General features: G+C 52.3%; 4 protein-coding genes across 4 annotated transcripts; 2 read left to right on the forward strand and 2 right to left on the reverse strand.

Moving 5' to 3' along the window:
• Positions 1–1,076: 1,076 nt before the first annotated feature.
• Positions 1,077–3,433, forward strand: ASPBRDRAFT_193243 (PHD finger domain protein; the record flags this gene model as incomplete). Its single annotated transcript, XM_067620591.1, has 2 exons — positions 1,077–3,193; positions 3,244–3,433. The coding sequence occupies 2 exons, from the start codon at positions 1,077–1,079 to the stop codon at positions 3,431–3,433; spliced, it is 2,307 nt and encodes a 768-aa protein (XP_067481771.1).
• Positions 3,434–4,060: 627 nt separating this feature from the next.
• Positions 4,061–5,574, forward strand: ASPBRDRAFT_39671 (sideroflexin family transporter). Its single transcript, XM_067624186.1, has 4 exons — positions 4,061–4,223; positions 4,291–4,424; positions 4,499–4,593; positions 4,667–5,574. Exons 1-4 carry the CDS (start codon positions 4,120–4,122, stop codon positions 5,345–5,347), a joined length of 1,014 nt encoding a protein of 337 aa, XP_067481772.1. The 5' UTR covers positions 4,061–4,119; the 3' UTR covers positions 5,348–5,574.
• A 2,248-nt stretch (positions 5,575–7,822) lies between these two features.
• Positions 7,823–10,147, reverse strand: ASPBRDRAFT_27551 (putative protein kinase (Lkh1); the record flags this gene model as incomplete). Its single annotated transcript, XM_067622396.1, has 6 exons — positions 7,823–8,087; positions 8,110–8,169; positions 8,218–8,680; positions 8,737–9,084; positions 9,138–9,216; positions 9,281–10,147. 6 exons carry the CDS (start codon positions 10,145–10,147, stop codon positions 7,823–7,825), a joined length of 2,082 nt encoding a protein of 693 aa, XP_067481773.1.
• A 2,968-nt stretch (positions 10,148–13,115) lies between these two features.
• Positions 13,116–14,899, reverse strand: ASPBRDRAFT_27552 (uncharacterized protein; the record flags this gene model as incomplete). The annotated part of the gene is made up of 2 exons (XM_067622397.1): positions 13,116–13,762; positions 13,819–14,899. The coding sequence occupies 2 exons, from the start codon at positions 14,897–14,899 to the stop codon at positions 13,116–13,118; spliced, it is 1,728 nt and encodes a 575-aa protein (XP_067481774.1).
• Positions 14,900–14,919: the final 20 nt, after the last annotated feature.

The following is a 14,919-nucleotide window of genomic DNA, read 5'->3' on the forward strand; positions in this document are numbered from 1 at the left end:
CAAAAAAACTGTCAAATTATTACCAAATTACAAACAGAGGAAAACGAAAACACAAAATTTCCCATTCGGCTTCGCTTCTTACTTTCTCTTCTCTCTCTCGATTTTCTTCCTTCACAACGAGCCGGTAGAGTTCTCCTGGTCTCCTTTTTTTCTTTTTTCACTTTCTCCTGCTCACTCCTGTTGAAGGGCAAGGTTGGAACAGAACAAAAAGAGGGAAGCATCAAAGACACAGCGTCCTGATCTAAACGCATTCCGCTCCTCCCTTTGTTCAGGAGAGCTCTGTCGTTCTTGGAACCTTCCATACTAACTCACTAACCCAACCTTCAATCCCTCGACCCCAGCCTGCTTGGCTTCCTCTCTGTCTCTGTCTCTCTCTCTCTCTTCCCCCCTCTCGACTACTCCTCCTCCCTCTCTACCTTTTCTTTGTCCCTCCCCTTCTCCAGCTTACCAGCCCCGGTGACCTCCCGTCCTTTAGACCGGCGATAGGACTATGTGCTAGCGTCGTCCTCCCTTCGTCCAACCCCAACCTTACCTTCGAAGGGTCAAACAGTCAAACAGTCTTGTGTCCGAACCTACAACTCCAGTCCGAACGAGCTTGGCTTCAATGACCCTGTGGAGGAGGCTCACATTCGTCGGCACAGCGATCCCTACCGAACCAACCCCTCTCCTCCAACATTCCTGACGGCCCCCGAAATATCTCGACTTCCTACAAGAGGGTTGCCTGGCAGCTTGTGCATTGTATGGTTGCTGGGATCACAACGTTGCTGACATGAGTTGGGATCAACCGGTTCACAGGTATGTCGGTTGAATTTCCTACTCATCTTGTATGACTGGCACACGCGGGGCTGCCTTCTCTATCACTACGCTCCTTACTAGCTACAATTCCTTTCTCTCTCATACTGTTTCCTTTCTCGTTTGTTATTCCAATATTTTTACTGTCGTCTGCTCCATTTCGGACTTTTATCTTCATATGCACATTTCAATCTCTACCCACATTGGTCCTCTCTGGCAGTATATTCTGTGGGTTGCGGAGCTCCTACCGAGCTCCGACCCTCCAGCGATAGCTAGTGTGCAACATGATGCTGACACAGCCGTCTTTCTCGTTCAGCTTCAGCTATCCCAACGGTGAACCTCAGACCCCTACGAGGACTCCCCCGACCGCCACAATCTTTGGCGATTCCGCTTTCCAGACCCCCAAACTCGAATCCAGCTTCTTCGATCCCCGGGTAACCTGGGATACTTCGGACCCCTATGCCTCGAGTCCGGAATTCCTCCGCACGCCCCAGAAGTTTGGGCTGAGTACACCGTCCATCAACCCTCTCCGGCTGCCGGATACGGCCCCCGACCGACCGACAGGCACCGATGACAACTCCCGGAATGGCAAGGCGGCGGAGCAAGACACTGATACGGCCAAGAGACGTCGTCCGTCAAGGCCACAAGGGCATGTGGGAGAGGATGGTCCTCGCACGGTAGATTCAGCCAAATCTGCTGCGACAATTCAAACCCCTCCTCCTAGCAGTGCTTCTAGAAAGAAGGTGGCGGGGCTTGACGAGGCCACTGGTACAGGTCGACGGCCGTCCGCTTCCAGTATGGTTGGCGGCCATTTAGAGACTCCCAGTCGGTTACTGGGAGCTTCCCCGCGGCTCTTTGGAGACCTTCAATCATCCCCAGACCCGTTTCAACTAGGATCAATCGATTCAGGCGCCTCTACATTGTTCCCACAGCAAAGGCTGTTCTGGGACCATGATCTCAATCAGCACGAGAGCAACATGGGCCTGTCAGCCAGTAACAACCTCGACCTGTTTGATCTTCATGCCAATGACTCCTTCCACATCAATCATACCACCGCCCCAGATTCTCACATCCCACAATTGCCCATGATCGAAGGGAACACGGACCTCCCCGATTTCAATAGTAGTACATATAACCTCTCCTCGGGGGTGACCACTACCGACGCCGCCCTCTTTCCTGCCCCTTTCTCCACCTCCCCCCGCCGCCCTGTCACGAAGGCAGAGGATCCAGCACTGTTTCTGAGCTCCCCTGCACGCCGTTTTGGTGGGCTGCAGCCGACTCCTGAGAAGAGGCTCTTTTCCCGACCGACTCGCCAGCCGTACCATCACCAAACGGAGGAGTCCAAGAGAGAGGAGCTCCGGCGCGCTCGCAGTGTCAACCACCATATTCCTGTCTATGAGGATGAGGATGACGATGACTACACCCCCCGTCAGATGAGGCCTGCTCTGACTCGTAGCCTAACGCACAGTGCTATTGCAGGGTCTGCCAGCCGACCGGGGTCTGGGTGTATGATGACTTCGAGCAATGGAATCCGGAAGAGTCCCTCCAAGGGTCGCTCGTCACCTATCAAGCCCATTCGTCATCAGCTTTCGAGGGCAAACTCGGTGGCTGCTAGCCTGCCGAGACGCTCCCAGTCCGTAGTCCTCAAGATAGGCAAAGACGGCAGAGCCAAGGCGGAAATGCAACCTGTGCCCGAGGCATCAACCGGCTTGACGGACCCCCTCACAGGAATGGACTTGGATGGCTCGACCACGGAAAGCGAGTATGACTCGGTGGACTACTGTGAATACCCAACTGTCCCCAGTCGCAACCCTTCGTTTGCCTTTTCCGACGCCAGTGGGGCGACGATTGCTCGTAGTGACTGTGGTTCACGGCCCCATTCGAAGGGTTCCTATACCTCTACGGCTGCATCGTCCTCGGGACGAGCATCCCCATGGGCTGATGCCGGTCGAGGGCCTTCCAGACGACCACAGTACAAGCCTACTCTGGATGACTGGAAGCGCACCCCGAAAAAGCAGTTGACAACGTTACACTCTGACCTGTCATACCTCAGTGCCGGTTCCCTAGGCGAGCCTTTTGCTGATCCGGAGGATGACAGCGGTGATGCCCAGCATGCACTCCGGAAGGTCCTTCAAGATAGAGGCCGCATCCCTCGTCCACACACTGTCAGCTACGGGTCGCGGATCAGCCGTTCTGCTCGCTCTCTCGCTCATCTCCGATCGTCCCCGCCGCGATTTGGGGCTGAGCTTGACCTCAGTTCACGAACCACGAACACGTCGCCCACGACCATGACCGACCCCGACATAGCCACCCCTGTCACCGACCGCTTCAGCAACCCGAGCAATGGGACCCGGTGTGTCTGCAACTCCATGGACAATGGTGGCCACCTCATGATCCAATGGTAAGCCATAGCAATCGACTGTCTATGGACGGCTACTGATTGATGAGCAGCGAATCCTGCAGTCACTGGTTACATACCAAGTGTGTCGGACTGGAGCGGGCCAACCTGCCGTCCGTGTATGTGTGCATCTTCTGCGCCCAGACTCCCACTCGAAAGAATCATCGGGTGCGGGTGCCTGTCGGGGCTCCAGGACATGCACCCACCTCGCCTTTAGCTCATAAATCCTACCGATTTCGATGAACGTAATGACCACGGCGCCCGATTGGCGTCCTTCCATTCTTCGTGTACCATTCTCGCACCGAGTTTTTGTACGACTTGACCTACATCCCGGGTGGGTTCTCGTTTTATTTTTGCATTGATGGTCTTGCCAGAGAGCAGGCCTACGCCTTCATTTTCCTTTTTCCACCGGGTTTCATTTGTTCATCTGTGTGCCAGAGCTTAGACATACCCCCCATTTCCTTGCGACGTACATTTTTCCGCTTCGGGCGGTCATGTATCACATCCCAGCGGTAACTGCTGACCTATGGATGATGGATGTTTTTTAATTTGTTCTACTAATTGTGTGGCGAGAGACTTGTGATACCTGTACTCTTATATGTTCGCCACCCTGAATGAAATACTACCCTGAAGGACATAGCAACCAGTAGACCTGAGTACGACCACAGGACGGAGTATATACTCCGGAGTAGCGTTCGGTAACGGAAATACCGTACCGCTTTCAGGGCGGTGAGGCGTGCCTGACGAGATCGGAGACTCGCGCACTCCGATTGGTGGATCTGACGCTTATCGGCTCACCGCCCGCGATAGGCACGTGTGGTCCCGCCTCAATGATTTTCGTCGTGGCGCCGATGACTCCTCCGACTCTCTCCCTTTCCCTGAAGTGTCTCTGTCCATCCTGTCTTCGCGACCCTCGTTCGTCTCTGGAGATGTCCGCCTCCCTCCCCGGCAGCCGGGACCTTCCTCGGTCTCAATATGATCTGACAACCTACTGGGGCCGCGTGCGGCATGCGGCTGACCTCTCCGACCCGCGGTAAGTGGGAGATGCGCTCGATGTGAATGAGTGTGTGGTCTTTTCGCTGATACCAATTCCTCCCCAGGATGATGTTCGTGTCCTCGTCCGGTCTGGAGCAGGCTAAGAAGCTGGTCTCTTCGTACAAGCAGAACCATCTTCCGCATATGACTCCGGAGTTGTGGCGCGCGAAGAAGGTGGTCGATTCCACCCTTCACCCTGGTGCGTCCTCGTCCTCCCCCCTCAACCAGCTCTTGAGAGAAAATCACACAGCGTATACTCATACCCATCACCAGACACTGGCGAGCCGGTCTTCCTTCCCTTTCGCATGTCCTGCTACGTCATGTCCAATCTGGTCGTGACAGCTGGTATGCTTACGCCGGGACTGCAGGTAAGTCACACAGACACGCCAGCTCTCAGACCCGACTACATGGATCGTAAAAATTGACCAATAATAACTCAAGACAACCGGAACTCTCCTCTGGCAAATTGCCAACCAATCCCTCAACGTCGCCATTAACAACGCGAACGCCAACAAATCCACCCCGCTGTCCGTCCCCCAGATCGCCAAGTCCTACCTCATGGCCGTGTCGGCCTCCTGCTCCGTCGCTCTGGGTCTTAATGCCCTCGTGCCCCGTCTGAAGGGCATCTCGCCCAACGCGAAGCTTATCTTGGGTCGTCTGGTGCCGTTCGCCGCTGTGTCCAGCGCTAGCGCGCTGAACGTGTTCCTCATGCGCGGCGAGGAGATCCGTCAGGGCATTGACGTGTACCCGGTGCTGTCTGAGGAGGAGAAGAAGAAGCTCGAGGAGTCCGGCGAGTCCGTGCAGAGTCTGGGCAAGAGTAAGAAGGCCGCCACTATTGCGGTCGGCGAGACGGCTATCAGTCGTGTGCTGAACGCTACCCCTATCATGGTGGTGCCGCCGTTGGTGCTGGTGCGCTTGGAGAAGACCGCTTGGTTGAAGGCTCGTCCGCGCATGATCATGCCCTTGAACTTGGGATTGGTGTTGGCGACATCGCTGTTCGCGTTGCCGTTGGCGCTGGGAGCGTTCCCGCAGAGACAGGCTATCAGTGCCACGACTTTGGAGCCGGAGTTCTGGGAGAAGGGTGGTAAGGATGGTCAGGTGGAGTTCAACCGGGGCATGTAGATAAAAGTTACCTTGGTTGGGGCGTTTGTTGATACTGTCTGTCTTTCGGTTTACACTTTGCGATGGCTTTTCTTAGATCGTTAGACCGTTTGTGGATAGATCGTTGCGGTTGCATATATATTTCGGTGAGCATTAGTCCTGAATGAGATACAACTATCCTTGCTAGTATGCAGTGCAACGAATATAGTAACACGGTCAGAATTGAAACACGTGATACTACTCCACTACTTACTAAATATACTCAGTACAATAACCCCTTCAAGTTTCACATACTACTTACTACTTGAGAACTGCCTACATGGCAGTTCTAGTATATAGTTGCCTGAGGGGGAGTCAGCTGTTAACCTTCTACAACCGGTCCCATACATTAATTCACTGTTAGTAAAGATAAATGAATCCTTACGCCAATCTACTATGACTGTTATTCCAGCGCACAATTCTCTACCATCACAATATGGTTGTAGATCAATTTGTTTTGATACCATCACCACCACGATACCCCTACCGGTACTATTATATATAGTACAACAGCGAGTAAGAAGTACAGTATTACCAGCATATTACTATTTCTAGAAGCACTTAGCATCTCATATAGCAACCATTAAAAAATAAATGCACCACTAAGTAGTAGATTTATGGAGCAGGACTGTTTATATAGTATGTGTATATCCCTCCACTCCTGAAAAGGGCGTCTCCTTAAACACCCCCACGTTCTCCCTCCCGTATACTTGTCAACTCTGGAGTCATAGAATATGGTGGACCTTATTATAACTAGATGATAAGTGCTACTACATATGCAATGCAATGCACTCCAACTACGAATCTGAGGTCAAATAGGACTGACTTCCATCTTCTAACTCCAAACTCAGATTCATCCTTGTATGTATATCGTCGAAGTCGAATCCGTCACTAAGATCCACTTCCCTGACAATGAGGATATATATTGGACAGAACAAAGAATGTAATTGATAACATCAAACCCCAACGTTCTTGTCCCCAACTGGCACCTCCTTCAACGCTTTATCCGTATAGTGCCTGAAATGGTATCATGAAAGGCGAACATCGTTGGGAAATCGTGTATTTGATTCGAAACTTTCCGATGTTGAAAAGTACGGTGGAGTGTTGTGTTTGTGTAAGGATAAAAGATGTGGTAAGTAATAAGCAGTTGAACAAATTATTTCATGTGAAAAGTTAAAATGGGTGTCGTAAAAGGTGGTGAATGGTTTGAATCATACGGAGACCTTCCCTTTGTTGGTTGCGGTGGTCTTAGTAGTGGTGAAATGAGTGGTGAAATTGAAGTGAGGATGTTGAGGTGTGTGTGTATATGTGAGTAGAGTTGATGTGTTGCATAAGGGAGATATATGTAATAGCAGTAGTAGAAGGATAGAGTGGTTGGATTAGTAGTGTATTGTAGACATTCTGTTCTTTTGGACCGGGGGAGAATGGATTTACCATACCTGTCTTATATATGTATGTTCCTTGTGTATACTCAGTCATGCAAGAGGTGGTGTTGGTCGTGAGTGAATTTGATGCTGCTTCAAGATCTCAATGAGTCCATCAGTTCATTGAAGGTGAAGAGTAGCATTGGTATATGAGATGGTAGATGATAGCGTCAAGAGAACTCCGGTCCGTTGATCCAGTCGTGACGAGCTCATGAAAAGTAAGTAGGTAAAGGTAGTATCAAGTGGTATAATATATATACATCGGTAGTGGTAGTAGTCACAATGCACACGTCTATGCATCATCATCACCTCTGGTTCCATCCGAGGACAACAGACAGACAGACCAGAGGATACGGCTCTACCGCGTCGAAGAACAAGTCAAAAGGTCAAGAATCATAGTCAAAGCTATGCAGGAGATAAATCGTCATGTCACCAGCGCCCGTAGACGTCAAATAAGTTCCGAGTATGAAAAATCATATCGAACGATGCTGTGAGAAAAAGAAGAAGATATGAAAACGATGAAGCATAACAGAATCCGCACAAGCCCACAAAGCCCCAAAGTCCAGACCGCCTGGACAGTATAAGAATCACATAAATATAAAAATGGTATGTCCCTCCGGTAATCAATATATGTCGTACTGCTTTTCTGTCCTCGTCGGGGACTGGTGGGAATCAGACCTCGACCAACGATTTCTTGTGTTCACAATAAAGCATGCAAAACCCCATACACCTTGCCCAACTGCGGGCATCAACTCCGGGATATCCCATCCATGTACCCTCCGTCAGTTCCATTACCCAGTTATCATCAATCGGCTAGCACTATCGCCAGGCCATCCCTGAGAAGTAGTATCCAAACAGAAAAATAACATCCTTCTATCGCAAATGTGGCTATACCCATACATGCCATGCCTGGTGGCTGTCGAAGGGGGGTACCTCGACGCACCAGCCTAGAAGGGCTCCGCAGCGTTCGTCGCAAGATTAGCGCGAAGCTAGATCACACTTGACACAAGTGTCCAGTTGAAGACTGCTCCAATCAACGCCGCTGAGTAGTGCGTTGCAGCTGCTCCCCAATTCGTAGGGCTTCGGTGCCGTCATCCACTAAGGACTCTTTAAACCACTGGTGCTTCAGAGCTTCCTTGGCGGTGATCCGATTCTTCGGGTCATACACGAATATCCGCTGCAGAAGATCGAGGAACAACTTATGGAACTTGGTGTTGGTAGGGATGAAATCCTGCGGCTGGTTAGCAAATTCTGATCCAGGGCTTAGGCCATGGGGTGGAAGAGGGCCGTACCGGAAGCTGCTTCATCGCCCTCACATACTTTCGTGAGGCACGAGTGGTCTGATCGTTCGGGTATTCAAGCCGGTTCCTGTTGAAATACCTGGGACTGTCAGCGTAATCCGACAGGTGCAATCATGATGTAACTTACTTGGCGGCCTGGTTCTGGCCTGCGCTGCGACCGCCTTGCATCACCTGCCTCACCAGTCTGGTGTCGATGCGATCACCGATGACAGCTTCCATCATCGCAAGGTGCTCTAGGTTGTCATGTGTCTGGAAGAGGGCGTCCCCGGTGAAGAACTCCACGAGGATGCAGCCGATACTCCAGATGTCGCAAGGAAAGCTCCAGCCCAGGTTCAAGATGATCTCAGGGGCCCGATAGTGTCGGGTAGACACGACAGACGAGTGATACTCATCGTCGAACGTGGCTGACCCAAAGTCAATCAGTCGGATTTCACTGTCCAACAGCACACGTCTTTGACGTGCACTCCGGGAGATAGCATGCGAAGAGGATGGAATAGTGCGGTTATAGGTAAAGGTTTGGTAAGCGTTGCTGACGAGGAGGATGTTTTCGGGCTTAAGGTCGGTGTGGATGAGGTTAAGGTCATGAAGGACTGTGGGATGTCAGCTGCAAATCCCCAGTGATAGAATGTGGCCGGAAAGTACTCACAGGCGACGCTGGTGAATAGCTGCCGGGCAAAGTTTTGAATCTGGCTGCTGGGGAACGGCACAAAGCCGTTTCCCTTCAGAAAATCGAAAACACTTTGCCCCAGCAGGTCCGTCACGATGCAGATATGATTGCGGTAGTCAAAACAGTCTCGAAGGTGAATGCACTTGTTGCGGTTCTGCTTGTCGTTTGAGGCCAGTGTGGACAACACCCGAAGTTCAATCCGTGAAGCATCGCGGTACTTTTGGATCGAGCGGATGATCTTGACGGCACAGCGAGTCTTACGCTGCTTATCAAACGCTTCAACCACCTTTCCGAAGGTACCTTGCCCCAAAAGCTTGATAATCGAGTCTGCGAGACGTTAGCATCAGTTGTATCTGAATGACCAGCAAGGCATCACATACATCGCTCAGTCAAGGGCGTATTAGGGTTGACAATATAATGGCCATCGTCGTCATCATACTTTTCGCCTCGATTCGCATACTACAGTCGGTTAGCAAAAGAAGGGATGAGAAAGGAGGATGGGAGTCATTGGTTCATCACATACATCGCGGACCACAGGCACGGGAACGTCCTTTGCCTTGATGGGCGGCTTCGGCGGCGGGACATAGCTCAAGAACGCATCGCCTGCGTTCTCCAACTCCCGCCGTTTTTGCTCATCGCGAGCGGACTTGCGGGTGGTCACGCGCTTGCGTTTCTGACCAACATTGGCGTCTTCGTAGATGATCCCATTACTGGCTCCCGAACTTCCCTGGGAAAGAGATGTGGGAGCCGTGGTGTGCAGAGAGGTTGTCCGATCAGTAGACAGGGAGGCAGCCGATGACTCCTCGCCATATTGCTGTGGGTTGATTGAGTAGGACGGCCGATCATAATACGTAACATCGTAGGCTGACTCGATGCCAGTGCGCCTTTTTTTCCCGGCGGGCTGAGGACCGTTGCCGTTGGCTGCCGTGACGGTGGACGCTGTCGCGAGACTGCGCGAGGAGGCCTTGGACTGTTCCGGAGGGGGCGTGTCATCAATGACAATCACCTCCTTCGGAATCCCATTTTTATAAAACTCGCCCCAGTTGGGCTTCCTCCTCCGAGTGCCCTGTGCTGTTGTGCCAGCGCCCACAGCGTTGTGGGCGGGAGGCATTGTTGTGGTGGCAGTGGTTGTGTTGGTGGTGGTGGTGGTCGTCGTCGTGGTAGTCGTTGGGGTGGGTGCGGTTGGCATGAGCTTCGGAGATTGCACGAAAGGAAGGGTAGCAGGCGTCGGGGCGGAAACGGGATAGGGATATGAAGATGGGACAAGGCGAGAAGTGCCTGCAGCGGATGTGGTGGGATACGATGCGTTCGGTTGGTAGGGTTGATGATGGGGGTATCCGTAGTGTTGCTGATGCGGATGCGTCGCGGTAGCCGTGGAAGGGGTGGACATGATGCAAAGAAAAAAGTGTATACTAGCCGGCTGTCCTCACGGCGGAATCCGGCTAGATGAAGGGGAGAGACGGGGAGGAGAAAGAGAAAAGAGAGGAGATAAGGACGTGAAGAGGGAGGAAGAGAAGAAAGAGGAAAGGAGAGAGAGAGAGAGGGTGTGGTGGAGGGGAGGAGATTCACAGTCGCCGGATGGTCGTCGGCCGTCCGAATCGTCGTAGTAACAAGCGGCAGTCGTTCGTCGTAGTAATCCTAATCTCTGCGAAACTACCTGGGAGCAGGGCTCGGACACCCGGGGATTCTCGTGTTGTAATTCCAACAAAAAAGGGGATTGGGAATTAACGGGGTATAGGAAAGATTCAAAAAGAAGACGGATTGCAAGGGAAAAACAAGAGTCAAGGAGGATAACACCGGGCAAAGAGAAGGAAGAAGAGAGTCGAGAGGCGTGGGGATCACTGGCTGGAGGGATGGATGGCGAGGCGGTCGGTCGGGGGAACCAGCAGGCGTCCGAGAACGCTTCGTACGGTACGGATGAACTCACGAAGGACTCATTGGGTCACCGGGTGAGCCACAAGAGAAACCATTGAAGTGTCAGAGAGCATCAGCCTGGAGTGGTGGGATTATCAAAGAATGGTGAGCATCAATGAAAGGGGGAAAAGGCAAGAAGAGGTGGTAGTGCTTCGCGAGACTGGAATTTGAAAAATGGCAGAGAGGCGATGAGACCTGGTGACAGATAGTTACTAACTAGACAGACAACTACCAGAAAGACAGAGTTGCGAGTCCGCGCTGGAACGGGAAATTCCAACGACCAGAGCAAGGGAAAATGGAAACCTTCCCAAGAATATCCTCTCAATTCTTGCCTGGATCAGACAAATACGTAGTAGGTTCTACAGCAACAAACAACTACGAGGAATGAAGACAACAAGACTACAGATTGACTTCTCTGAGGCGGGGGGGGGGGATCAAAATGGCAGCGCGCAGAACTGATTCCTCCTGCCTCGCACTACTGACAAGAAAAGAATACAGGCCGAACAGAATCTCCTCTCCTCCATTACGGCGGTCTCAAGGGTCATGGTGGATGATGGCGCCTCGCCGCACGAGCACCACCACAGAAGGTTTGTTCGGTTACGACACACACACACTCAACTCTCACCCTCTCCATCCTCCATTCCAGTCGGTGTCATTGGGCCTTCTGGATCAATCAATCCTCCGAAGAAGCCTATTCTTCGGCTGAACACCCGTCTTCGATACCGTGTGTCCTGCTTGACCTTGGGCGGCTCCCCCTTTTCTCTACGCGGCAATATCCCATGGAAGGGGAAGTGGTTATCATCAATAATAGTAATTCCAATCCCAAACAACGATCTGGCACGGCTTTTGTAGGCGCAGATCGCAAGGCTCATCTAACCCAACCAGCCCCGGAGGCAAAACATAGCGCCGGAGTTTGAGGCGAGTCTAGGCTTCCAAGCTCTGGATGACACCCACCGGTTGAGGCCCTTTCTTCCGCGAACCGAAATGTCAGATATGAAACACGTTACCAATTACCCTGTGAGAACCAAATGGTCAGGTAAGAAAAGAGGATCGTGATGATGATGGGTATGGGTGGCATCATGAATGTGTTTGACCGGCTTCTCTTGTCATCGCTCTACTCGTCTGCAGTGTTCGTCGTGCAGTGTTAGCGGTGGCAATGTCATCGTGGCTGTCGTTGCGTTTCGGGCATCTCCAGACGACCGGAGAGGGCTGCTGCATGACATGCGTTTTTGCACCTGGTGGGAGGTAAACTAACAGACTCGTTTGCAGTGAGAGATGCTCGTACCGCCAATCTGCCCTGAGAGAAGGTTTAATAATAACCCGAAAGAACACTGCTCTGGGTGATGACGCCGCGGAGGCGTTTGATTGGAGTTGGGGGCGGCGAATCTCCGCTTTTTCGGCCTTGTGCTCCCTTCGTCCCAATTCTTTAGTCCCTGATCTCTGACATCATTGCCCCCGAAGTTGATCCTCTTGTTTTGAAATTGGGGTGGTACCCTCCCCCCGCTGAGATGATCATGCTCTTGGGGAACCCCGCTTTGCTACTCTGGTCTGCAGAAGAGGGTTCGATCGTAGGGATGAGAGGGCGATGAACTAAATGTGACTTGGAGTAACGGTCGGAAGGTCTGGTGGACAAGCTGATTGGCAACTCCTCCCGGGCAAACCATGAAGTCAGATTCAGTTGTCCGGCTGAAAGAGACTTGCGTGTTTGGTCCCACCCGATGCCCCGACCGCTCTAGCGGAAACCCTAAACCATTCTGGGAAACCTCGGGCTTGGCATGCAGCATCAATGGCCTCAGGTACGAACACTACTAGACTACAACTACGCAAGAATAGTAGGTTGGAAGATGGACAGTCTGCGAGACAGATGTCATATCATTTCATACGTATGAAATGCAGTGACCGAGTAATACACAGAGAGACGGAGCCTTCCCCATGTCGTTTCTTTCATTTCTTTCGTTTCGCTCTCTTCTCCCCGTGGCAGTAGGAGCGTCAGATTGTCGTCTTTAGACAACACATCACTGAACTATCCGACAATTTCCAGTATCCCTTTGGACTGGCGTTCGCTGCTCTCTGCCGTCGGTTAGGAAATGAAGCAAGTGGATTGTAACAGCAATACCCTGGTTCCCCTTCCGCAACACACAGGTATGAGATACATCCACTTTTCAGAATATCGGGAAGAGACCCGAGGCAATTAAACAGGGGGTAGTAAGCTTGGAAGAAAGGAAGGGAATCGAATGCTTGAGTATCACTCGGACAATAGTCCGGGACCTCACAATCGAATGCGAAAAAGGAATGGGCAAATGCACATACAATGAATGGTAAGAACACCAACTGCGAGCACTGCGGAGTATGCCACCTTGCCAAGTAACCACGATCCTGCGCAGTCACAGTAAGGAACCCAAAACGGAATTACAAACCGCTGAAGCGACACATGCCAAGTAATCTCAGTCCGCTCGATCCTCCTTCACATCTTTCGAGTAGGCCTTTTGTACGTGTCGGGGCCCTCTGCCATCGAGCTCTAGCATAAATAGAATATCCCGGACCTGGATGCCGGCGCCTCTGTCCTTGTCTTCTCGCCATGTTCCCAGACGTTTTGCAGGCACGGCGGCTGGCTCACCGGAACGTCCGGGTTTGTCAGTGCTTGCAGGCGGCGTGGCGGTGTTGACGCGCGACGGCGTGGAAAATCCACTGCCAGCTGCTGCACCACGATTTAACCACGAGTAAGATTTCTTGGTTCCAAACATGCGACCAGACAGCATGCTGTTGGTAGCCAGGCGCGCGGTCTCTACCGACTGCTGATGTTGCTGAGCCTCGCTGGCCTTGGCATCCATCAGCTTCTTGGCCTCCTTCTTCGACATTCCCTTCTTATCGATGCTAGGGGCCCTTTCTCCGATCGGCGTTGAGGCACCAGAGCCAGGGATATCCACAGATTCCGATCGGCTTGCTACCCCTTCTCCAAGGATGGCATTCGCGCTGCGCTTGGTACGTTTCGCAGCACGGGCCTCTTCGCTGGAATTGTCCTTATCCATAAGCAGGCGATACTTCTCCGATATTGGTTTGGTACCCTGCGGTTCGGTTGCTGATAGTGGGCCTATATTTCAATCGGTTAGTCCAGAACACTTCGTTAGAGTCTCTGGGTACACCTACGCTTGAGTGGTGTGCTAGGATTTTCCACATTCCCATTGACAGCATTAGCCGATGTAGCCACATCCTTCCAATCAGTAGGGACAACTCCGTGCGAATGTGCGCGTCGACTCCTAGCCAGTGTCGAAGAATAATCGACCACTGTTCGCAACCGCTCCTCACATGCAATGGACATTAAGCTGAGAATATCCAACAGGGGTGCACCGGTCTGGTTCAAGATTGTCTGCCCGGAACGTATGATCGAAGATCCATCTGGTCCAGTGACTTCGATAGGTTGTTGGCGACCGGGTACGGGGTGATACAGGCCCTCTGCTGGTATACGGACCCCGAGTTCGAAACCACGCTTCTGCAGCCTCTGCTCCAATACCTTAGTCCACAAGAAAGAGTCCTGCAGAGTATACTGCGCGCGCCGAGCTGCCTCTGTGTCTTCGCGGGTCGGCTCATTGGGATCCTTGAAAGGCGCAGGAGGCTGCGTTGACGGCTCCGTATAGAAGGAATCCTGCGTCGTCACCGGCTTGTATGGGGAGGGCTGTTCAAAACTAGGTGTCGTAGGAACGCTCCCAGTTGTCGATGCTTGTGATGTGAACGAGGTGTTGACAGCAGGTGGCACCGGTTGTTGAGGTTGTTGTTGTTGCGGTATCTGTGGTTGCTGAGGGCGAGGTTGCTGTTGCCCTTGTGCCGAAGAACCAGAGTAACTGCTCGTCAGGAAGGCCTCCTCTTCCCGGACATCAATACCCGATGATGCTAGGACATCTGTAAGCTCAGCAGCATCGGTAGCCTTGTCTGCCGGTCGAGAGGGTGGTCCCATCGCGCCTGGAGGTGGAGGTGGAGGAGCGGGAGTCTGTGAGACGCCGTTCATATTCATGGTCGGTGCAGCCATGGGGGCAGGTTGGTGTTGCGGTAGTTGTAAAGTCCCGAAGCTAGGTGAAGCGTAAGGAGACTGGGACTGAGGTAGAGGTGAAAGACGTTGGCGCTTGAAAGGTGGAGGGACACCACCATTTACAGGCGATGCGGCACCAGGTGAAGGTGAGGAACCCGGAGGGGAAAATGACTGCGTCAAGTGTTGTTGCTGGGGTTGCGCCATGCTGAATAGATTTGGTGGCT

Source organism: Aspergillus brasiliensis, assembly GCF_001889945.1.
Source record: "Aspergillus brasiliensis CBS 101740 unplaced genomic scaffold ASPBRscaffold_3, whole genome shotgun sequence".
NCBI classification, from domain to species: Eukaryota; Fungi; Ascomycota; class Eurotiomycetes; order Eurotiales; family Aspergillaceae; genus Aspergillus; species Aspergillus brasiliensis.